At 42.6% G+C, this 23,387-nt stretch overlaps 2 protein-coding genes and 1 long non-coding RNA gene across 15 annotated transcripts; 2 read left to right on the top strand and 1 right to left on the bottom strand.

Moving 5' to 3' along the window:
- The first annotated feature begins 14 nt into the window (after positions 1–14).
- On the top strand, positions 15–14,010 carry traf2b (Tnf receptor-associated factor 2b). 7 transcript variants are annotated; one of them, XM_058057258.1, is made up of 12 exons: positions 16–306; positions 1,196–1,286; positions 2,941–3,157; positions 3,926–4,004; positions 4,428–4,526; positions 9,931–10,092; positions 10,155–10,229; positions 10,310–10,384; positions 10,459–10,665; positions 10,739–11,042; positions 11,248–11,396; positions 11,485–14,010. In XM_058057258.1, exons 3-12 carry the CDS (start codon positions 2,982–2,984, stop codon positions 11,701–11,703), a joined length of 1,545 nt encoding a protein of 514 aa, XP_057913241.1. In that variant the 5' UTR covers positions 16–306; positions 1,196–1,286; positions 2,941–2,981; the 3' UTR covers positions 11,704–14,010. The 7 variants fall into 7 exon arrangements, with proteins under 7 accessions (XP_057913215.1, XP_057913241.1, XP_057913232.1 ...); XM_058057249.1 differs by having other exon boundaries at positions 16–363; XM_058057217.1 differs by having other exon boundaries at positions 16–498.
- Positions 14,011–14,415: 405 nt separating this feature from the next.
- fbxw5 (F-box and WD repeat domain containing 5) lies at positions 14,416–22,620 on the bottom strand. Of its 6 annotated transcripts, XM_058057164.1 has the most exons (12): positions 22,580–22,598; positions 22,368–22,454; positions 21,649–21,692; positions 20,483–20,678; positions 20,254–20,411; positions 18,825–19,008; positions 18,591–18,739; positions 17,282–17,605; positions 17,045–17,219; positions 16,821–16,968; positions 16,397–16,609; positions 14,416–15,425 (listed from the first exon to the last, which is right to left on the bottom strand). In XM_058057164.1, exons 4-12 carry the CDS (start codon positions 20,667–20,669, stop codon positions 15,143–15,145), a joined length of 1,821 nt encoding a protein of 606 aa, XP_057913147.1. In that variant the 5' UTR covers positions 20,670–20,678; positions 21,649–21,692; positions 22,368–22,454; positions 22,580–22,598; the 3' UTR covers positions 14,416–15,142. The 6 variants fall into 6 exon arrangements, with proteins under 6 accessions (XP_057913147.1, XP_057913166.1, XP_057913157.1 ...); XM_058057183.1 differs by lacking the exon at positions 21,649–21,692 and having other exon boundaries at positions 22,580–22,620; XM_058057174.1 differs by lacking the exon at positions 22,580–22,598 and having other exon boundaries at positions 22,346–22,404.
- On the top strand, positions 22,006–22,996 carry LOC131107359 (uncharacterized). Of its 2 annotated transcripts, XR_009120249.1 has the most exons (4): positions 22,006–22,057; positions 22,426–22,511; positions 22,600–22,692; positions 22,777–22,996. It is a non-coding gene; the product is annotated as an uncharacterized LOC131107359 (long non-coding RNA). The 2 variants fall into 2 exon arrangements; XR_009120248.1 differs by lacking the exon at positions 22,006–22,057 and having other exon boundaries at positions 22,164–22,511.
- Positions 22,997–23,387: the final 391 nt, after the last annotated feature.

The raw sequence follows: 23,387 nt of genomic DNA, 5'->3' as shown, positions 1-23,387 counted from the left end.
GCGGCGACTCAAGCATGAATGTGTATGTTAGCTTTTTGTTTAATAGTTTAGTGCCCAGAGAACCTTTCACCCACCGTGGTGAATAAAAATCAAAAATAAAACAGGAACGTGTATTAACGTGTACTAACCGAAGTTGGTGTATGACGTCACAAAGTTTCATTTACGCAACGACGACGTGTGGCTCTTCAGGGAGACATTAGAGGATAAAAACACAACAACATATCAACTCAACACTGGAAAAAGGAAAAGCAAAAAAATCAAGACTAGTTGATATGACGCAGCGTAAATGGGTGGGACCTGAAGACGGTGAGCTAACTCAAATAATCGGGGTTGGGTTTAAAAAGGGCCACTCAGACAGCCCGGGTAAGTAGTGTTATTTTTTGTTTCACACGGACAGACGCACAAAGGAGACTAAAAGGAGGGGATACTTGTGTTTAAGTTACTTTGTGACTTGGGGCAGGTTTCCTACGAAATACCTACCAACAAACAGCATAACTAGTTAGCATTGTTTTTCTTTTTCTCAAAATTTGCACCACATTCTAGTGGAATTCGACTCCTATGTCGTTTGTGTTGGTTAGCTACCATCGGTTGTCTTGGGGAGGGTGCTGGTTGATGCAAGTTTACTTGATTAAATGGCTGATGTTCACTGGATTACGCATTTTCCCCTCTGGCTGTGGCAGTTAGAGTATAATAGAATAGAACAGAATAGAATAGAATGCCTTTATTGTCACTATATACATGTACAATGAGATTGAGAACAGCTCCTTATAGTTGTGTACTATCTGGCTGCACCTGGCAACAACAGGATTGTTTGTCACTATACAAACACATGGCTAATCATGCAAACATATTAACGTTATTGACCTGTAACCTTGGCATTTGTATGACTTTTTGGTGGTCATACCAACAATATGACTACCATTTGTATGACTTATTGCTGATACATGTATCTACTAGTCTGTAATTAATTGCCATGGGAGAATTCTGATCCAATGGAAAGTCAGCCTTCAAAATCTACAGCAGATTTGATCATTAAGATGCCATTTAATTTAATGTAATTTAATGTACATTATTGTGGTGTGTTCGGGTGAGACACTGCACTGGAGGCTTTCGAATGAAACAGAAAATTAGAAACCGCTGACAAGGATCTTTGTACCATTGTAACTTTTCATTGTTTTATTTCCTCCTAATCCAGCTTCCCCTTGTTGGGATTTATGAAAGAGACCTTGTGAAAGACCAACAAAAACCCATTTAGCACCTGGGTTTAGTTGACCCAAGTCAATAGGGTAAATTCCCACTGTAGTCTTCTATTATGTGTGAAACCTTTTGCTCTTCAATTATTGCTTAGCATCCTTGGTTGCTTCATTTTTATGCACTAAACTGCAACTATGAACATCCTGTTTTTACAATATTATGTACAACACTATTTCGCCACATGACACCCTGACACAAAACATGCAAAAATTGTGCATTTTTATTTCCTCGTGACTTTGATGTGGGTTGGCCAATGGCAAGTGTAAATGCAGTGGACTCTACTACATAGTACACTGTAGTACACACTAGATGGCGGCACGCAAGCGACATTTGACCGCTTTCCACATTTATCATCATCTATTAATCACACGACATCAGACAAGATAAGATCTTTTGAAATTGCATTCTCAGCACATTTCACATGCTATGAATGCATTACATATTTCGACACCAGAGCCAGCTGGTGTGCTAAAAGTCATTGTGTGACAAAACAAAACAAATAATGCTAATAATGCTAATAACAGCCACACCAACTAGGGATGGGCATGATAATGGGAGAAGCTGAAGGTTGCCCTGAATGTACTGCAGTGCTTGGCTGTAGCCAGCAGGGGTGCTGTTGACTCATTCCCAACCAGGTACCTTGCTGTGCAGTACATTGCAACACAAGTACAAGTACAGCATGACATCAGCTACGGGGGAGTTGAGCGACACATTGAAACAGGAGTTCAGAACATCTTGTTGAAATAAATAAGTTGATATAAGACAAGCTCATAGACGGGGGTTAATAATGTAACAAAGTAAATATCCAATCAGATGGCTATGATGTCAACAAACAGCATAACTAGTTAGCTGCCTATGCACATATTAGCCTGAATGTAATATAATCATATTCTGTGTCCCTAGAGCCTGTCAATGAGCACCACACTTAACTAAATCCATCATCTACCTCACTTGGTTGCGCCACTTTAAAAAGAGAGGGTGGTCTGAAGCTGCCACCTTTGGACTTTCGGCTTTCATGACATAAAACTCGGGCTGGTATCACCTACACCAATCTGATACATGATCGCATAAGCATGCATTTCCTTCAGGTTTTCGGTTTAGAATGCGAGACCATTTGACCAGTGTAAAATACTACATTTCATCAATGTCACTGAATGTATCTACTGTATATACGTCATATTTTTGTCATGTTGACACTGGAAAATACTTAATTTAGGCAAAAAGTGTCTGTTTTCCACCACAAATAACAGCATGTCTTGACTTGTACTTGATTGGACTGATTTTCTCGCACTTATGAAAGCTACTAAAAACACATCTCCAGTACAATATTATTGGACGTCTGTGTTCCGGTTCTTATGGATGTATTTCCTTCAGGTTTTCAGTTTAGAATGCAAGAACACTTGACCAGTGTAAAATACTACATTTCATCAATGTCACTGAATGCATCTACTGTATATATATGTCATATTTTTGTCATGTTGACACTGGAAAATGCTTAATTTATGCAAAAAGTGTCTGTTTTCCACCACAAAAAACAGCATGTCTTGACTTGTACTTGATTGGACTGATTTTCTCAAAGCTACTAAAACACACTTCCAGTCCAACATATAATGTTCCGGTTCTTATTGGTGAATTGGTGATGTGCCCGCCCGCCTTCATAAAGATTTTCTAATCTGTTTTTAACAGAGACACGGACAGAAGATAAAGCAGCACTTTAATGGAAAAGAATGGCCCGAGTGTGGTTGGACTGCCCCAACTCTTTACCAGGGATCCCCCTCAGTGTGCTGTCAGTGCCCATGGAGAATAAATACAAATGTCAGCAGTGTCTCCAGGTCCTGAGGAAGCCGGTTCAGGCTCAGTGCGGCCACCGCTTCTGTGTCCACTGCTTCAAGCAGCTCACCAGGTAGACATGGAGGTCCTCTGACGTGTGACGTGTAAAGCCCTTTTGCCCCCGAATGCTTCACTGTAGCCTTCTGATCAGACATGCTTCTTCCTGTCCTTTGTGGGGATTTTCTTGTTACACTCAACTCTCTTGTGAGTTATGCAGACTCATCCGTCGCATGACTGGACTCTTGTCTGAGGTCAGAGTCACAAGGATGTTGCTCTTATGTTGACTCGTGTTAAAGGTGTTTACTTCCTTTTTCACTCTTTTTGGACTTGAATGCATCACAGAACATAAGGATTGGTATGGCATGAAAGCACCAGAACAAGACTTGTAGACTATTGCAGATTTGGCGAGTAATTAATTAAGTGGAGATGTTTACTCATATGTCAGGCATTGTCTTGTCTCCTCATATTTCCTCCAAAAGTCCCTTGGCGATAATTGCTCATGGGTTAACCTGCAGGTGTGTGCGTAGTGTTTTATGGCCTGTAATTTAGTGTTGTCAGAAGGATGGGCCTCAGACTACATTACAAGATCTAGACTTAACAGAAAACGAAAAACAGATCAGATACTAAAGCTGTATTAACCGCTTTAATCTTCTTTCTTTGACAACTCTCAGCATTCACACGCAATTTCTGAGTCTCTTTGCACATCCAACCTGCTGCAAAAACTTCTGTTTTCTGTTTAGCGGTTCTGATGGAAAACGTCGCTCTATAGCACATTTTTAGCTGGTAGCTTTTGTTGTTTTTAACCTTAAAATGTCAATCTCATTTGCTGCTGTTCTGTCAGTTCCGGTCCAAAGCCGTGTGAGGCCTGCCGCCAGGAGAAAATATATGAAGAGCCGACTTCTATCCTCAATATAAGTGAGGTAAGCTTGAAATGAATAAAAGGCCTGGAAATATAAATAATTCAAGAAAAACAGTTTAATTAGTTATTTAAATGTAAATATACATTATATTTCTTTGTGGCATATCTACATGGGGTGATTTACAAAATGTAAATATCAAAGTGGCTCATCCATTCTTTGATTTTTCAGTATGCAGCCCTCAGTGGAAAAAGTCTGGGCGCCCCCACTTTAGGGGGTTCACTCGAATCAACATGAAATTTGGTGCCCACCTTTAGGGGACTGACCCATTGTATATGTCTGTAAAGTCTGAGGAAGATTGGTTGAAAAACATGGCCGCCATCAAGCAAAACATCTTTGCAACCTTCAGTCATTGACCATTTGTCCAATATTTCTAATAATTAAAAAATGAAAGATGTATGATAGCATGTCTTCATTTTGCGCCAGGCTTTTCCGGACAATGCCGCCGGTCGAGAAATCGCGAGTCTTCCTGCAAAGTGTTTGAACGCGGGCTGCAGCTGGACTGGATCTATCAAGGACTATGAGGTAAGGCGGGGCTCGGGTGGGAGCTTTTATGGCATTTGAAAATGTATTTCTGGGTGAGGCTTATAGACATACATATATACATACAGTGAAGAAAATAAGTATTTGAACACCCTGCTATTTTGCTATTTCTCCCACTTAGAAATCATGGAGGGGTCTGAAATTTTCATCGTAGGTGCATGTCCACTGTGAGAGAGATAAACTAAAAAGAAAAATCCAGAAATCACAATGCATGATTTTTTAACAATTTATTTGTGTGATACAGCTGCAAATAAGTATTTGAACACCTGTGTATCATCTAGAATTCTGACCCTGAAAGACCTGTTAGTCTGCCCATTAGAAGTCCACCTGCACTCCATGTATCATCCTGAATCAGATGCACCTGTTTGAGGTCGTTAGCTGCATAAAGACACCTGTCCACCCCATACAATCAGTAAGACTTTAACTTGTAACATGGCGAAGACCAAAGAGCTGTCCAAAGACACCAGAGACAAAATTGTACACCTCCACAAGGCTGGAAAGGGCTACGGAGCAATTACCAAGCAGCTTGGTGAAAAAAGGTCCACTGTTGGAGCTATCATTAGAAAATGGAAGAAGCTAAACATGACGGTCAATCTCAATCGGAGTGGAGCCCCATGCAAGATATCACCTCGTGGGGTCTCAATGATTCTAAGAACGGTGAGGAATCAGCCCAGAACTACACGACAGGACTTGGTCAATGACCTGAAAAGAGCTGGGACCACCGTTTCCAAGGTTACTGTAGGTAATACACTAAGACGTCATGATGTGAAATCATGCATGGCACGAAAGGTTCCCCTGCTTAAACCAGCACATGTCAAGGCCCGTCTTAAGTTTGCATATGACCATTTGGATGATACAGAGGAGTCATGGGAGAAAGTTTTATGGTCAGATGAGACCAAAATAGAACTTTTTGGTCATAATTCCAATAAGCGTGTTTGGAGGAAGAAGAATGAAGAGTACAATCCGAAGAACACCATCCCTACTGTGAAGCATGGGGGTGGTAGCATCATGCTTTGGGGGTGTTTTTCTGCACATGGGACAGGACGAGTGCACTGCATTAAAGAGAGGATGACTGGGGCCGTGTATTGTGAGATTTTGGGGAACAACCTCCTTCCCTCTGTCAGAGCATTGAAGATGGGTCGTGGCTGGGTCTTCCAACACGACAACGACCCGAAGCACACAGCCAGGAAAACCAAGGAGTGGCTCCGTAAGAAGCATATCAAGGTTCTAGCATGGCCCAGCCAGTCTCCAGACCTGAACCCAATCGAAAATCTTTGGAGGGAGCTCAAACTCCGTGTTTCTCAGCGACAGCCCAGAAACCTGACTGATCTAGAGAAGATCTGTGTGGAGGAGTGGGCCAAGATCCCTCCTGCAGTGTGTGCAAACCTGGTGAAAAACTACAGGAAACGTTTGACCTCTGTAATAGCAAACAAAGGCTACTGTACCAAATATTAACATTCATTTTCTCAGGTGTTCAAATACTTATTTGCAGCTGTATCACACAAATAAATTGTTAAAAAATCATGCATTGTGATTTCTGGATTTTTCTTTTTAGTTTATCTCTCTCACAGTGGACATGCACCTACGATGAAAATTTCAGACCCCTCCATGATTTCTAAGTGGGAGAAATAGCAAAATAGCAGGGTGTTCAAATACTTATTTTCTTCACTGTATGTATATATATATATATATAAACATATATATTTTTTTAGAATGTTTTTATCATGAGGCTATCCAATAAAAATGACTCCCGGTGCTCCAAAAGGGTTTGCTCTATCCATTCACCTTTCAATGTGGTGCCCCCGCATCCAGGTACAAAACGGATGGATGGATTAACATGCATAGGAATATCTCATATTTGGAACGTTATGTCATGGTTATTACTTGAAGATCAAATAAATTCGCCAGGAATACCTCGGAGCCAGATGCAGTCACCAAAAGCCGGTGTTGCTAGTTGCCATTCTCAGCATAGCCAAACTCTAAGTCGTCACAGCAATACAATGCGGCCTCTCATGCGGCTGCAGGGAGCAGGAAGTGAAACTAAAGTATGCTGTGTGGAAAGTCCCACATTACACGGCACAACAACACACTCGGAAAGTACCAGGATTTGGGGTGGGGGCAACAACTGGAGGCTAACTTTTCCTGTTGATGGAAGGTCAATTAAACGTTTTAATGATATAATCAGATGCTTAGGAGTTAACCAGGGCACAATTTGTAGTAGTTGTGTGTAGTTGCATTGTGGGAATACTTGTGTTTGTACCTTGTGGGTTGAAGTGGGTTGCGGTTGAAGAGGAAAAAGGTCCTGAGAGAACAGGAACTGCCGCTTTGCAAATGCGGCTTTGCAAATGCGGCTTAGCAAAGCGTCAATTACTCTGCATGTCGCTCAGTTTGTGTGTTTATGGGCCGCCATCTTGTCCGATAAACAGTTTTATTTCTTGACGCAGAGCAAGAAATATTTAGGAAAATGCACTTTTAAAAATAAGGGAAAGGATTCACATCCATTTTGTGCGTGTGACATTTCAGAAAAAGTGTGAGAAACTTGAACTTACCTGTGATGGCTCAAGGGCGCCTTCAGTCTTGGCAGAGATCGTCATTTGTGATTCACGCTTTCGATTGGGTTAATCCCGCCTACCCTTTTTGACCCCGCCCTCTTGTGCTGGAATCCGGATTTTTCTCTGGTTTCAGATTTCATTGTTGAAGACTGAAACAGTTCAATAAAAAATATTCGCAATTGTCATTATTTTGCACAAAATTAGAACAACAGAACAATAGAACCCTCTTCTGAAATGGAGGCAAGAGAGGAGAAACACAGACAAACATGCATGCTTTTATCTAGAAGCATAAACCGTTTCCATAACTTCAACATTTGCAGATGAGATAGGCGGTTTTCGTTGCCCGTAAGCTAGCGCGCCATTTAATCGCACTTAATACATGAAAGCATGTACAGTAAAAGCAAGTTTGTTGACATTGCAGCTCTTTGTCATCCACATCTCACCTGCTAGTTAGCCTCAACACATTCCAGCCGTTGATTCGTTGGCTGTTTGGACAAAGACCTTGCACTACAGCTGCCGGACCAGTTTGACTGCTGCCTCCATGATCTACAAGGCCTGATAACTGATAACAAAGGTCTTGACAGTTGAAAGTTCAACACAGTAGTCTTTAACATACATCCATCTTCCATGCCGCTTAGCTTATCCTCACTGGGGTCGTGAGAATGTGCTGGAGCCTATCCCAGCTGATTTCCGGGCGAGAGGCGGGGTACTCCCTGGATTGAACGCCATATTGTACCGAGCAGCCGCAGTTCTATGGTTGTCCTCACATGTTTCTCTCTGGTGAGAAATGTATTCCAAAAAGCTAAAAACAAATCAAAACACATGTAGGGTTTATCCATGATGCTGGGCGTACAGCAGGGGTCTCAAACTCAATTTACCTGGGGGCCACTGGAGCTAGGGTCTGGGCAAGGCTGGGTCGCATCAGGTTTTCCAAAAAAAAAAAAAAACACATTTATTAAAAACAGAAAAATATACAAACTTTTTCAGTGCTTTGGTTCCGATTTTCTACAATAAAAGCTCTGATAAAACATAATAAATAAAAAATAATAAAAACTTAAGAAACTACATATAGTTGGTGGGTAGACAAATTATTTTTTAGAGCCCTGTAGACATGACAAAACACGACTATAGTCACATTTATACTCTTTTTATTTACAACATATTGCGCAACTGCAGGGTCTTGAGACACATGCTAACTCGCAAACTAGAGAGCTAGCGACCTAAACGGTAGCCTTCAAGTTATTTCCTTTAAACTTAAATAGACAAAAACTTACCACTTCCACACGGATAGGGAGGATAACTATTAACAGTTATTTAACCTTTAACATGAACATTAATCAAACGTAATAATTTTTTTCTGGGTACATGATACTATACAGCATCCATATCAAACTTGCGCGGGCCGCACTAACATTAAACTTTCATATCAAGCGGGGGCCTCAAACTAGTGTCATGCGGGCCACATTTGGCCGTGTGTTTGAGACCCCTGGCGTACAGTGTTGACTAGTGCGTATGTCGGAGGGCCATTTTCACGTATTTTCAAGCAAGCCTTTTCCAATATGACCCTGTTTATGTGCCCCCAAATACACAAAACAACTACACAAGTGTTAACAACATGAACACATTGGCACATCTACTATATCTACCATTCTTTGCTGTTCAAATGAAGGTAACCTCAGCATCACCCCAGTTGTGATTTACAGTGGGTGTGTTCCAATGTTGAGGTTCTGTTTTGCAATCATAACCGTCATTTCTTCCACGAAAGACAAGGTGATGCAACATGTTCCTCAGCTAAATGTCACAATGATCAGTTGGTTGGATGTTTTTATCGTGGAGACGCAATGCAACAAAGTCATTGTGTCCTCCTGTCGTTAGGACCGTTTCTATTTTACTTTTACTCCCGCACACAAAAGGGTGGACATTTGTCAAAAGGTGCACGCCCAGTGACAAACATCACAGACACGGATAGATGAGCCGGATAGACTTGAAATTTCTCACGCTGCTTCTAATTTGGTACACACCTGACAAGCACACCAGACTTTCTTTCTTTTGTACTGGACGATGTACGATAGGATGACTAATAATGAACTGGTTGCTCTTGGCATGTAGTTGGGTGCCTCAAGCTGGGTGAGGGAGGTTGGATGTGGGGTTTTTATTCTGGAATTTAAGGAATAATATATGTTTTTTTGGGATGAGGTTGGAATCTGGGTGGTTGGGGGGGTGGGACTAGATAAGTCTTGACTTCTTCCCACTCCCTTTGGAACATTCATTCATTCATTTTCTACCGCTTTTTCCTCACAAGGGTCATGGGGGGTGCTGGAGCCTATCCCAGCTCTCTTCGGGCGAGAGGCGGGGTACACCCTGGACTGGTGGCCAGCCAATCACAGGGCACATATAGAGAAACAACCATTCACTATCACATTCATACCTATGGACAATTTGGAGTGGCCAATTAACCTAGCATGTTTTTGGAATGTGGGAGGAAACCGGAGTACCCGGAGAAAACCCACACATGCACGGGGAGAACATGCAAACTCCACACAGAGAGGGTGGAATTGAACCCTGATCTCCTAGCTGTGAGGTCTGTGCGCTAACCACTCGACCACTGTACGTTTATATACATATAGGTATTTTTATTTGTATTGATTTTGGTTGGTTTGTTGTGCTTTCGATGTTTTCATGTTCAAAATAAAGAAGAAAAAAAAGACTGGTTTTCTATTGGCGACGAACCCCGCCTCTCAGCCAATAGGCAGCTGGGATAGGCTCCAGCATATGAATGTTTTATTGTACTTATTGAGCTCTATTTGGTGACCAGTCTTTCCGTGCATCCTAAGGCCCAGCACGAAGGCTTCTGCGACTACGAGAAGGTTCAGTGCGAGGCCTGCCAGGCGTTCATTCTCCGCTCGGAGAAGGAGCGACACAGCGAGCGCGAGTGCGAGTCCAGGGTGCTCAACTGCAAATACTGCAAGCTGACCTTCAACTTTAAAGACATCAAGGTGGGACCGTCGCTTATCTGTGGCGGTGACGCCAATATCCACACTGTTGCTTTTCTCCGCAGGCCCATGATGAAGTGTGCCTCAAGTTCCCCTTGCAGTGCAAAGAATGTGGCAAGAAGAAGATTCCAAGAGAAAAGGTGAGGCGGGGGCCCATGAAGTGATTAACAGATTAATCTTTAATCTTCCTCACATGATCTTTATCTGTTTTGGCCTTCAGATGAGCGACCATAGTCGGTCCTGTGCCAGGTCCAAGAGCGCCTGTCCTTTCAGCCAAGCAGGCTGCAAGTTTGTGGTGAGTCACGTTGTCCCGTATGATATGATAAAAACAACATGGCCGCCATGATTGATATTAATATGAACTCACAGACAGACAATGGCAAACTGAGCGACCACGAGCACAACAGCGTCATGGATCACCTGCGTCTGCTGCTTCCCATGGTTCTCTCCGTGGCCGGGCCCCACGCCGAGTCCCAGGGCCACGTCGACTGGCAGGAAGACTCGGGTTTGGGGTTGTACAGGGCTCCTGAGGAGGGGGCTTCACCCTCCACGCCGGCGGTGGACTTGGAAAAGAAGGTGAGTCCCAAAAAGTGGATTTAATCCTCAGGATGCAAGATCAAGTTGATCTTTTATCCCAAATCCTACACAGGTGAGTGCCTTGGAGAACATCGCCTGCGTGCTAAACCGCGAGGTAGAGCGAAGCTCGGTGACCCTGGAGGCCTTCTCACACCAGCACCGCTTGGACCAGGAGAAGATCGAGAACCTGACCAACAAGGTGAACCAGCTGGAGAGGGCGCTGGCCACCAGGGACTTCCAGCTGTCCGAAACGGAGCAGCTTGTGCGTGAGCTTCAGTTCTGCACCTACGACGGCGTCTTTGTGTGGAAGATCTCGGACTTCTCGCGCCGCAGGCTCGATGCCGTGGCGGGTCGAGCCCCTGCGATGTTCTCACCAGGTAAAAACTAGCATGATGATTGATGATGCCCTCCTGAGCAGAGGGCTGGCGTTCATCTGTTTGTTTTCAGAATGACTGGAAAAGTCGGGAATGGTTTGGATGAAATTTAGTGGTGATTGTCTTGGCGTGTGGATGCAGCCCCCTTTCCAGCCCCCTCCACCCATGTTGAATGATTTAAGACTCGAACACGTGTTCTCGTCCACAGCATTCTATTCCAGCAAGTACGGCTACAAAATGTGTCTACGGCTGTACCTGAACGGCGACGGCACAGGGCGGGGGACGCACCTGTCGCTCTTCTTTGTGGTCATGCGGGGACGCTGCGACGCGCTGCTTAAGTGGCCGTTCAGCCAGAAGGTAGGAGCACCTTAATACTCTGGATGGGGACAGTGGGGGGGTAAGTGGGGTAAAATAACAACCCCGCCCTTCCTGGTTTTGCCTCCAGGTGACGCTGATGCTCCTGGACCTGAACAACCGGGAGCACATCATCGACGCCTTCAGGCCCGATGTCACCTCCACATCTTTCCAGCGGCCCAGCAGCGAGATGAACATCGCCAGCGGCTGCCCGCTCTTCTGCCCGCTGGGCAAATTGGCCGCCAAGAGCCCCTATTTGCGAGACGACTCCATCTTCATCAAGGCCATAGTCGACCTGTCTGGCTTGTGAGGTGTTGACTGTGGAAGTTACACCAAACACCCAAAAGTGAATAGGTATCTACATAATACTATATATATATGCGTATATATATACACACATATATATGTGTGTGTGTGTTTGGGGAGCTCCAATTGATTGACCAGCGATGTGTATCGGTCGACACACACACACAGTTAGTTGTAGTACTAACTTATATATATAATTTATACCTACCATATAAAATAATAATAAAACTGTGTGTATGATATGTTTAGATTATACTGAAGAATAGAACATTTTGAGGAATTAATGAATAAAATGAATGGAGAAAAAAAAAAATATATTGAAAAATATATATACATATATGCACTACCGCTCAAAAGTTTGGGATCACTTGGAAATGTTTTTGTCAAGTCTTGAGATATGGCTTTTTTTTTGGCAATCCTGCCATGAAGTCCAGCATCCTGAAGTCCAGTATCAACACAGTTGATACTGACCCTGGTGTTTGACGGGTACTATTTAGTACAGCTTCCAGGTGAAGACCTGTGAGGAGTCTGTCTTAAACTACACACTCTCAGATATTTGTCTTCTTGCACAGTTGTGCATCGTTTTTCTGTCCTTGTTAGACCCAGTTTATTCTGCTCTCTGAAGGGAGCAGTTAACAGCATGGTAAGAGATTTTAGTCTTAGTTTAGATTTTTAAATCCAAGATGAACTTGGATTAGCAGCCATACCAGGAGATTGATGCATATGTTGATAGTAGGCCTCTAATAAATGTAATTGTTCTTTGAAAATCATCTGATTCATTTTAATTGTTTGTGAAATGGATAAAAATGTTTGTGAAATGCATGAAAATGTGCTTTTCTTTGGAAAACAAAGACATTTGCAAGTGATCCCAAACTTTTGAGCGGTAGTGTACATATGTACACATACATATACACATTCTATGAATACACTTATATAGACACATATACATGTACATATATACCTTGTCATCATTTTATTTTTTCCTATAAAAATCAGAGGCGTTGTGATCAGGAATTTGGAGAAGTACATTTTTGAATAAGTGGAGCGTATTTTGTTGAAAGGGGGTGTGGTGGATTGATTGATTGATTGATGTTGCCATTTGTTCTAATAAAAGGACGTGATCACAGCTTCTTCCAGTTATGGCAGCTTCAGTTCTTACTTTCCGGTTTAGCGGGACTCTTCTGTTTTGTTGGCGACAGCTAGGGCTGTAAACAGTGTAGTTTTAGTGTGATGATGTCATTGTACTGATGACATGGGGGGGGGGCATAACTGTTGAATTGGTGTACAGTGTCAGTAAGCACATAATTGCATTGATTTGATCTGATCTTTCATGTGGTGTATTCTGTGAATAATCTTACATTGGATGACTTGTACATTTGGGTATTTGTCCACCAAGCTATCAAGAGCTGAGGGTAAGGAGGCGTTCTGAAAGCTGGTGTCCTTTTTGATGGTTTGGCTAATAAACGGGAGGTCTGAAAGGTTTAGATTACTGCACAGGGCTTTGATGTGGAAAATAAGTGTATTCCAATGAAAGCATTGTAAGCTAGCTCAAATTAACTGGTGTTATGAAGCACAGAAAAGGGAAATAATTTTTTGTGAATGATGGGCTAAATTCCCCAAAAGTGCAGTTCCCCTTTAAATGGCTTTACAGTCCTATTACCCAATAGTGTAAACAAAATAAGAGTTAAGTAAGCCATTTAAAATGTAATACATTCACAATTAATGTTGCTTCTGCCTTGTATTTGTGTTTTAGGTCATAGTTCGTTCAGCAATAAGTAGAATTTATTTTACTAATAAATGTTGGCAATATTGAGCCATAATTTTACATAATTTCCAATTTCTCTTACTAATCTTTACTGTTAACATGCTCATGGCTATTTTCTCCTTTTTATTTATATATCACAAATAGAACATGTATTGTTGCCAAAATAATAAACAGCAAATGCATGAACAGTGTTAGCAGCCTGCTGTGTTATTAAGCAACACACACAATTGGCACAAGAACACGCTTACTATGCTTCATCTGCTGAGTCAATAAAAACCAAACCAGAAATGTCCTACAGTATAATCAACCAGACGTGAAAGGGAACCAAGCTCAGAATGTCATCTGAATGCAGCAATGTCACATTGAAAGAAGGGGAATTACATGTAAAGGTTAAATTATTCCAGTCATTGTGTTCCGACCTCAGAATAATGTCATAATTACATCAGTTGCATTATATATCATTATTCTATATATGATTTTGTTTTGGTCTGATTAATTATTCCAAGCCTGGTTGCAAAAGTGTGACATTTTTTTTTTACTTAAGAAAATATATAATTAATTTTAAAAACAAATACAAAATTTTTTTTTTAATGTGTATGATTGAATTACTAATTTAATTCTTGCCAAAACGGTGGTCCTTTTAATTGAAATCTGAATGAAATCCCTGTTGGCTTCTTCGGGTACTTTGACAAATATTCCAACAGATATGTTGCATTTGTATGAAAATTAGTGAATTTTGCAACGCTATGATTTCAAGTCAATGAAATGCAGAAGATTGACCCAAAAACAATGAGGAAACATGCCGTTTACAAGAAATGCACATTCACTTCCTTCTTTGCTTTTTATAAGCGTTTTTCACAATAAAGTGTTGTGACCGCAGTGTTCCATATGTATATTATATTTCTCAGAACATTTCCATTGTAACAAAAAAAACAATTGTGATGTGCAAAGTCATTTGCATGGACGTTTTATTAGAAATAAAAGCACAAAAGTGTGTGAGGGATCTCCGTGGTGCTGCTCCATAGATATATTTATTTTGGATATGTTATTATTGGGTCAACCTTACAGGTTCAACTGTGCACAAAAACAAAACTTTGAGGTGGTGAGTTGTAAATAAGACTAAAGGATGTACAGGTACACGAGTAGTTGAAGGAGGTTAAGGGCACGGGATTTGAACATATTCAACATATGCTATGCTAACAGGCCACATTGGGTACACCTGCAGTTAAAACAGCAGCTGTATTGAACGTTGTGTTTTTATGGTAACAATGCTCACTTTTCATCTTATTTGATCATTGATGTGGTTCACTTTGTCACAAATGAGAGCTTTTAGTCTCCATGCATCATCTTGTGTTTTTCTCCAAAACTTCATCCTCTCAGTCATGCGTCACAGAACTCCACCCACTTTAAATAATTCCACACTGATCAGTCATTTCTTGAGTGTGTTGCGATGTTAAAAAAAAAAACAAAGCTAAAATGTTTTTGTCTTTCGGGTAAAAATGAGTCCATGTCACAGCTGTCAACAGTCTGTGTTGTTGCATTGTTTGCACAATGGCGCCCGCTGGTGGCCATTGCATGTATGTGGCGCACAAAGTGGGCCAAATCAAACGGTAACAATGTAGGACACTTGCATGGAGTGTATTCATGTACCCCCCCATTCTCCACACAGGAAATACTATCACGGCTTCCCGTTGAGGCCGCCACCCGTGGAGTTCTTACTTCGGCTCAACCACGACGCCAGGAGTCCACGGGGCCTGTGCGGCCGCACGGCGCTCTGCGTGAGGCGCACCGTGCGGGGCGAGCGCCACACCTTGATGGTGGCGTCGTCGCTAGCAGAGAGCAGCAGCTCCTGGTCGGCGGGGCTGAACGCCACCGAGTTGACGACGTCATCGTGGGCCAGCCGCGCCAGGCAGATGTTGTAGTGGCGGTCCCAGATGTAGCCGTGCTTGTCCTCGGCGCCGCTGAAGCGGGGTGGAGATGGTAGGGCGGAGGTTAGGGAAAGGAAATTGGGGTCCCTTGTTTATAGCCCTTCATTGGTAACAGACCCATCCGGCCTTCTTCTTATGCTGGAGCCTATCCCAGCTGACTTTGGGCGGGAGGCGGGGCACACATACACACTCACATTCGTACTGATGGACATTTTAGAGTCGCTAATGAACCTAACATGCATGTTTTGGGATGTGGGTGGATGTTGTTTCCCAGGAAGTACAGCTTGGTGTCCTATTGCATTGTTTTGGTTTGGGCCCCGTTAGCTGTCGGTAGTGGCGGGAGAAAAATATAGCCATATTGCTGAAGCTTGGCTTATATGCAGGGCAGCTATATAAATTGAATTTTTGTGGGTTTTGGGTCTTAATAATCCAAATAGTTGTGTCCTGTTAGCTCCCACACTAGCTGTTTTTCTCTCTTTAGAAAACAGAGTAAAGGTAAAGACATGTGCGGTCATGTTTCACATTAAAAAAAAGTACCACTTCCACATGGAATGGGAGAACTTTTTTTTCTCCTCTCCATCATGTCAGAGATGCCATGGCTGACTTCATGTAGTGTTATGGTAATGTCGGTTATGTTTAGTGTCATTACTGCCACCTGCTGACCAGAATACTACACATCTCCTGTATTTCAGTAGGTGTTGACTAATAGTAAATCATAGTCTACCACGAAACGGCAATAGCGAAGGAGCGATAATCGAACCACAATATTGCGAGGGACGACTGTAATGGAGCCCTCAAGGCGGGGCTATTCAATCGGCGGCCTCCGACTACCAAACAATATACGATGAAAACACACCTGTATTGATTCTGTGTTTGCATTAGGATTATATAATAACGTCCATTTGGAAACGTCTTTGGTCAAGACAATGCATGCTATGCTGCTAGCGTCCAAGAAACCAGTCGACTAAAGAAGAGCCAAAATGTAGTGAAAAAGTATGGCTCACCTGGCAACATAGTCCCTGCTGACATCCAAGAAGATGAAGAAGCACTCGTCGTTGGGGGTGAAGGCTCGGTGGGCTCGCAGACTCCGCCTCTCCTCCCGCAGGCTCTTCAGATCAATGACGTGCAGGTCAATTTCCTCAGCGATGGGCGGCGGCGACATGGGATCGGAGATGATGCAGCCCGCCGGCCAAGCCCGGCTGTTGACGTAGAGGTACCTGTGCGGTCGACACGCCACGTCAAGGTCATGATTGTTGGAGAGAACGCTAGAGCACAGACCTCCACCAAGGCTGAGCGATGCGTTTCATACCAAATTGTGTACCTTAGAGACTTTTGAGGCATTTGCATGAATTGTGGCATTCGTGTACGAGCAGGAAGTCACATTTGAATGAGGATGTATTTCAGATGTGACGTCCATGAGTTACTGACCGATGGTCTGGAGAGAGGCCCATCCCGATGATGTGTCCGTGTATATCGATGACGTGGTCCAGGGAATCAAAAAACTCGTCTGAGCTGCGCTCTTCTCCAAGTACAGGTCCAGAAGTGGTCATCTGGTCCGGCTTGATCCTCTTAATGCCTGGACCAATCAGAAGCGATGCCATTATGAGGAGGAAGTGATACTGCCATGTGGATAATGGTACAACGGAGTGTACCTATCTGGTGAGGGGAGTACGTAAGGCTGCCAGTGGTAAACAGTAAGTAGGTCTTGTCCTCTGCCTCGGCAGCCTCGATTAGGTTTGATTCCGGGGCCTTGGTGTGGGTCCGGCCTATCATCTGGGCCACCTGGGTCTCAATGGCCAACTGGCTGGGCTCGACATTCTTACGCCGCTAACACAGAACATAAACATTAAAGCCAGATAAATAACTTTAAATGATTTCCCTTGGCTTACCTGCTTAGCGTGCTCAAAGCTGGAGATGGCGGTCTGCGTAGGGGGGCGGGCGGTGGCTCTCAGGCACGTCCCGTCCTGCTCCTGCTCCTCGTCCTCCTCCTCATCGCTGCCGGATGTTCCCAAATCAAAGAGGAGCGGCTGATGCTGCTGCTGCTGCTGTCCTTTCAGCTGTCGGGCCTGAGACTGGGCGTTGTAGTCCAGCAGCAGGTCTGGGTTGTCATGACGCCGGCAGTGGGCGACCATGACGGTACGGATGGTGCTGGCATTGATGTTTTGGATTTTGAAAAGACGCTTTACCACGTTGACATTCTCGGATTCAATATCCTGTCCAGAAAGAAAAAGAGGGAGAGGAAGAAGAGTTTCAAGTGAGTTGTTGGACCAACAGGGTTTCATATGTCCGTAAAACACTTTAAGGCAGGGGTCTCAAACACGCGGCCCGCGGGCCAAATGTGGCCCGCAGGACACTAGTTTGAGGCCCCCGCCTTGATATGAAAGTTTAATGTTAGTGCGGCTCGCGCAAGTTTGATATGGATGCTGTATGGTATCATGTACCCAGAAAAAATTATTACGTTTGATTAATGTTCTTGTTAAAGGTTAAATAACTGTTAATAGTTATCCTCCCTATCCGTGTGGAAGTGGTAAGTTTTTGGCTATTTAAGTTTAAAGGAAATAACTTGAAGGCTACCGTTTAGGTCGCTAGCTCTCGAGTTTGCGAGTTAGCATGTGTCTCAAGACCCAGCAGTTGCGCAATATGTTGTAAATAAAAAGAGTATAAATGTGACTATAGTCGTGTTTTGTCACGTCTACAGGGCTCTAATAATGCTTTGTTCATTTTAATCTGAAAAAAATAATTTGTCTACCCACCAACTATATGTGGTTTCTTAAGTTTTTATTATTTGCCGTTTTATTATTATTATTATATTTATTTATTTATTACTGATTAATTATTTTCTTTATTCTTGATTTGTTTATTTATTTTTCATCTTATTTTGTGTAGAAAAATAAAAAGTAAGATATTTGAGAACAGTGGAATGTTTTATCAGAGCTTTTCTTGTAGAAAATTGGAACCAAAGCAAAGTTTTTTAAATTTTTTTGTTTTTAATAAATGCGTTGTTTTTTTTTTGTGGAAAACCTGATGCGGCCCAGCCTTGCCCAGACCCTAGCTCCAGTGGCCCCCAGGTAAATTGAGTTTGAGAACCCTGCTTTAAGGGATTGTCACTACAGTTAATAAACATATTTATGGTGGCCACAGCTTGAGCGTGAAATAGAAGTGCTATGTGTAGCTACTAAACATGCAGAAGGGTGTCACCTGGAAGGCTTTATTGAGCCACAGCACGGAGCAGGACGTCATGTTGCCAATCCAGTGCAGGTTACCGGAGATGAGATGGGTCTCGTTGAGCCAGCAGCCGAAGACGTCGTACGGCTTGTTCCTCACTCTCGACAACAGAGTGTAGTTCTCTGCGACGTTACATTGAATTGATCTCCATCAAGATTCCTGTGAGATCAGATTTGATGGCGCAGGTGTGTTTTATATTTCCCTTACCCAGACTGAGGACGGCGATCTCCCCGGAGGAGGAGTGGTGTGGGCCCAAGTAGACGCCGGAGACGAGCAGCAGGGTGTCGTCTGCATTGAACTGGGAAAACTGGGTGTAGCCCCAGTTGAACTGACGCATGCTGGAACTGTGCACCAGCGAGATGTTGCCATCTGGACGTTCCGTGTCCCATAGCTGTACACGACACGGCACATCACATTGGGGATGGAGATAAGATGAGGGAGCTCACGGTTGGTTACACAGTGAATACACGTCTCATACAGTAGCAAGCATTCTTACATCAACACAGTCAAGTCGATCGGCATACATTTAATTTATTAAACAGGGGTAGATGGTTGCATTGTAAGGATCAACCGATACATCGGCCGGACAATATTTGCGTTCTTTACTTGAATCGGTATCGGCCGTTCGCCGATATATTTTTCCGCCGCATGGGCAGCTTTGTGTTGCCGGAAAACCCTGCAACACACGCAGTCGCGGCACCCCGCCGTCACATCATAACAAGGGTACGTTTTCAACTTCTAATTAGCCTCTAACAGTTAGGCTTAGTTGAAATATTGCCACCTGCTTTGAAATAGGTAACATGAATGCTAAATAAAAGAATAAGCTTGCTTTTTACACCATACATAGCCCTTCACATAGGCATAACAGTTTAAGTCATGGTGTGACAACAAGAAATCCCAAAAACATCACATACCAACGCAACAGACGAATAAAAGCACTCTCACTAGTTGATCAGACCAAGAATAAACAACTATGCAAATTTAACTACAAACTGACAAACTATTTACATCGACGGTGCTGCAAAGCACGCTGGCAACCAGGAAGTGCTCCCAGCGACGCTACAATATAGTTTAATTGGGGTCTGAAAACCAGGAATGCTGCTGAATGCTTCATCTTTAAAAGTGCCTACCGTTGGAATTAGGGAGCTGTTGATGTAATTGGAGGCTAATATGTACAGCTGTTACCAACACCGCTTTAATGGCAACGTTGGCAATTCAGTCACATGGTGTTTGTAGGAGTTTCATTCAGCCAACGCCGGGCTGAGGTTAAATGCGTGTCGTATTTAACGTGTCGTAAAGAATTGGAGCAGCCGTGTCTGCTTATGCGAGGTCTTTACTGTGCAAAACACCAAATTTAATGATATCTTACTAAATTGTGTCAGTGTGATGTGTTTGTGTGTGGAGGTGGGCGGGTGGGGGGGGGGCACATTGATGCTAGATAAAACTTAAACTACGACAGAAATGTTTTGCACATGGTTGAATATTTACTCCTTTTAAAATTGATAATGCCCTTTAAATGTGTGTTTAAAAAAGCTGAAATCCTACTGTGTTCAGTGTTTACATTTCAATAAATATTTGTTTAAACTTGAGACCTGTAATATTTGTTATCATTGTCATGCTGTGTCCCTTAAATTACCTTGACAGTGCAGTCTTTGGAGCAGGAGGAGAAACGGTGACCTCGGTGAGAGAAGGCCAAGTGCAATACTTGATCGCTGTGCTCCCTCAGCGTTTGAACCTCTACACAGGGAATGCAGTCAAATAGACGCTTGAACTCCCTGTACCACGACACGGAGGCTGCACAAACACACAGTTAGTTAGTCACAACTACAGAGGAGGACTAAAAGGGACTGAGAGTGCGCCCGAACCTGGGTGTCGGGGTACGTTACGGGGGATGCGGTAGTAGGAGTAGAACAGCTCCCTCCATAGGAACTCATCTCTGGAAACAGCCAGCCACTGGCGGCACGTCAGACCCGCTCTCAGCACAGCATCGTGGGGTAGACGCAGGAAGATCTCCAACACCACGCTGTCGGGCAGAAATGGGCCACACTCCATCCTAACATCCTGGGTGGGCACACAGTCGTCAACAGTCACAGGGAGACAACAATATAACTTCCAGCACATGTTACATTTAAATGAGGATACATTTAGGCACTATCTGGTGTTTTGTTTTTGTTTTACAGTCTCAATAACATTATGCTACAGTGGGAGTAAGTAGTGGATAAGACTTGATATTAATATATAAGAAGGCAGGAAATAAGAATGTCATCTCCCTTGACAAACCAGCCCGTCCACTGATTATGACCTAACATGGTAAATGTGCTTGGCAGAGGATCGAAAACTCCTGACAACACAGTATATGTTTATCAAAACGTTCCCCCACAGCGTTTAAACTATCCCACAAAACGCACACAAGCAAAAACATGAGTTCAACTTTTTTTTTGTCATATGTTCTCTCGCCAGACGTAGACAAGCTAGCCGCTGACGTTAAGCTAAGGCGAACTTGTTGCTAAACCTGCTAGCTTGCTAGCTGACGTTTAGGTTTCCAACTCTGTGCTGACGAAATTACCTTTTGACAACAGCTTCATAAACTGGCGCCTACGTTACACGACTTATCCCACTCAATGATAAATGCATTAAATACAAGGGTCAGCGAAAAGTGAGGCCAAACCTGCTGCGGGGAGAATAGCACACGGCTGTCTAGCTAGCCACCGATGACGGCTAGCCGCTTGGAAAATGACAACAATCCTTCCAAATAGCTAACGGACAAGCGGCTAGGCCGTACTAGTCGTGCACAGAGACATCGTCACCCACAGGCCAATTAATCTATTGTCGGTAGCTTGATATATTGCTCTTAGACATATAAATAAATAGCTGTTTCTTTGCTTGCTTGTTTATTTCTATGGGTGTTTATTCGTAATTAATTTGGGTAATCTAGGTTATGGATTAGGCATGAGCAAAGAACGAATAAGATATTTTTAATGTGGATCTGGTTAATTTTCCTGTGTAATGTTTAAAATCATGCACTTTGTACCTGCTATGTACAAATAGGCCACTCTTCTGCATGTGATGTCATCCCTGAAATGAATTGAAATGAATGAAAAAGCAAAACATGCACAGTAAATCCCATGACACTTGCAGAGTTGACATCTTGCCACTTTAGAGGGTCCATTTTCCCTGAAAATATTGGTGATGTTCCAAAATATATTTTGTAATAAACAATATTGTCTCAAACTCTTTTAATGGGACAAAAAAGATAAAACTGTAAATTTGCCATTCCCACAAAATAACACAACTTTTAATGTCAGAACGGCTAGCAATAAGAGTGAATACAGTCCATGTCAAAATGTACTAATTGGGCCCAATTAGTCCTTTTTTTCTCCCCAGTGTCATGTGACCTGTGCTGGGGAGCTTTAATTTGACAACTCAACAAAACCTAACTTGTACGTAATGACATATTTTGAAATTCACTTAACAATACAGAACAAAATGAACACATTCAAAACTTATTTTGCCTGATGTCCGCGAACATGTCTCGCGTGGCTAACATGGCTTCTGAGTGCTACATTAAATGAGGCCCAGCAGTTAGCATTAGCAAAATAGCAACAAGTGGACACACCATATTGAGAACAAAATGAGCCGAGTGTCCTGTTGTTTTTTTTTTGTAATCAAAATATGGTCACCCGAGGCGAACACCGAGTGGAAAGGTTTAGTAGGCGGTGACGTGATACCTTGTGGTGTCTCTCAGGTTACCTTTATCAGAAATGCTGTGTCATTGGCTTCAGTGCTCTCACATCATTCATCCGCATAGGAACAACGGGACTGAAGTGTTAAAGTGACCTGGTAAAGGGAGGGAAAAACGCAACAGAGGCACCATGTTGTGACTAATCATCTCTGGTAAGTACTCAGTGTTGTATTATTATTAAAAAAAAACATCTGATAGGGCGAAAGTCAGGTTGCCTTACTGTGTTGTGCTTTCTTTCAGCGGTGAGAAACATCGCAGAGTTTATCACTTCTTGCTGCTGCACAAAGGAGCTGAAGCCAGCTGCAGCACCAGGATGATTCAATCGGAGTAAAGGTCATTATTACTGCATCAAATGTATATATATTTTTATATATAAAATAAGATATGCAGCCTTAAAGTGTTTTGTTTTCCGTGCAGGACAACAAGTGTGGACGGTCTCAAAGGACAAAACCACACTTGTCTCCTAATTCTACTACTACTACTACTACTACTACTAGTGTTTGTTCCAATGATGACTTTTCCGGAATCTTCCTCTCAGGAAGTCGGATAATGTTTGACAACTGACAAACACAACAACACTTTCCACTGTGTTGGATAATGTAATAATTGGAAATGTAATTAATAAAAATAAACAAGTATGGTCGTCTAACGCCTCTTTTTTAACTGGGTATTTGGCGACATCGTGTGGATATAAAGATACGTGCAGAAAATGATCACAAGAGTGGAAAACCGTCCTTATTGTATTTTTTGTAAATTAAGGTTGTTAAATGACTATGTATTCGAAAGTATTATATAACTCAAATCCGTTATTTTGATTTTTTTTAAACTTTTATTAGATAGTATTTTTTAAATATAAGCAATTAGTTTAAAATTGGAATTATTGGTCAAAAGCTTTGATAAAAAAATAGATTTGAGTCTAAAAAATTGAAAATTAAAATGTGATTGACTGTCTAAATACGTATCAATAAAAGTAACATATGAATATAAAAATATCAACGTGAAAGATTTGAAGCAAATGATTGATTCAC

Source organism: Doryrhamphus excisus, chromosome 2 (assembly GCF_030265055.1).
Source record: "Doryrhamphus excisus isolate RoL2022-K1 chromosome 2, RoL_Dexc_1.0, whole genome shotgun sequence".
Classification (NCBI taxonomy): Eukaryota; Metazoa; Chordata; class Actinopteri; order Syngnathiformes; family Syngnathidae; genus Doryrhamphus; species Doryrhamphus excisus.
This window is presented reverse-complemented; position numbering and strand designations above follow the sequence as displayed.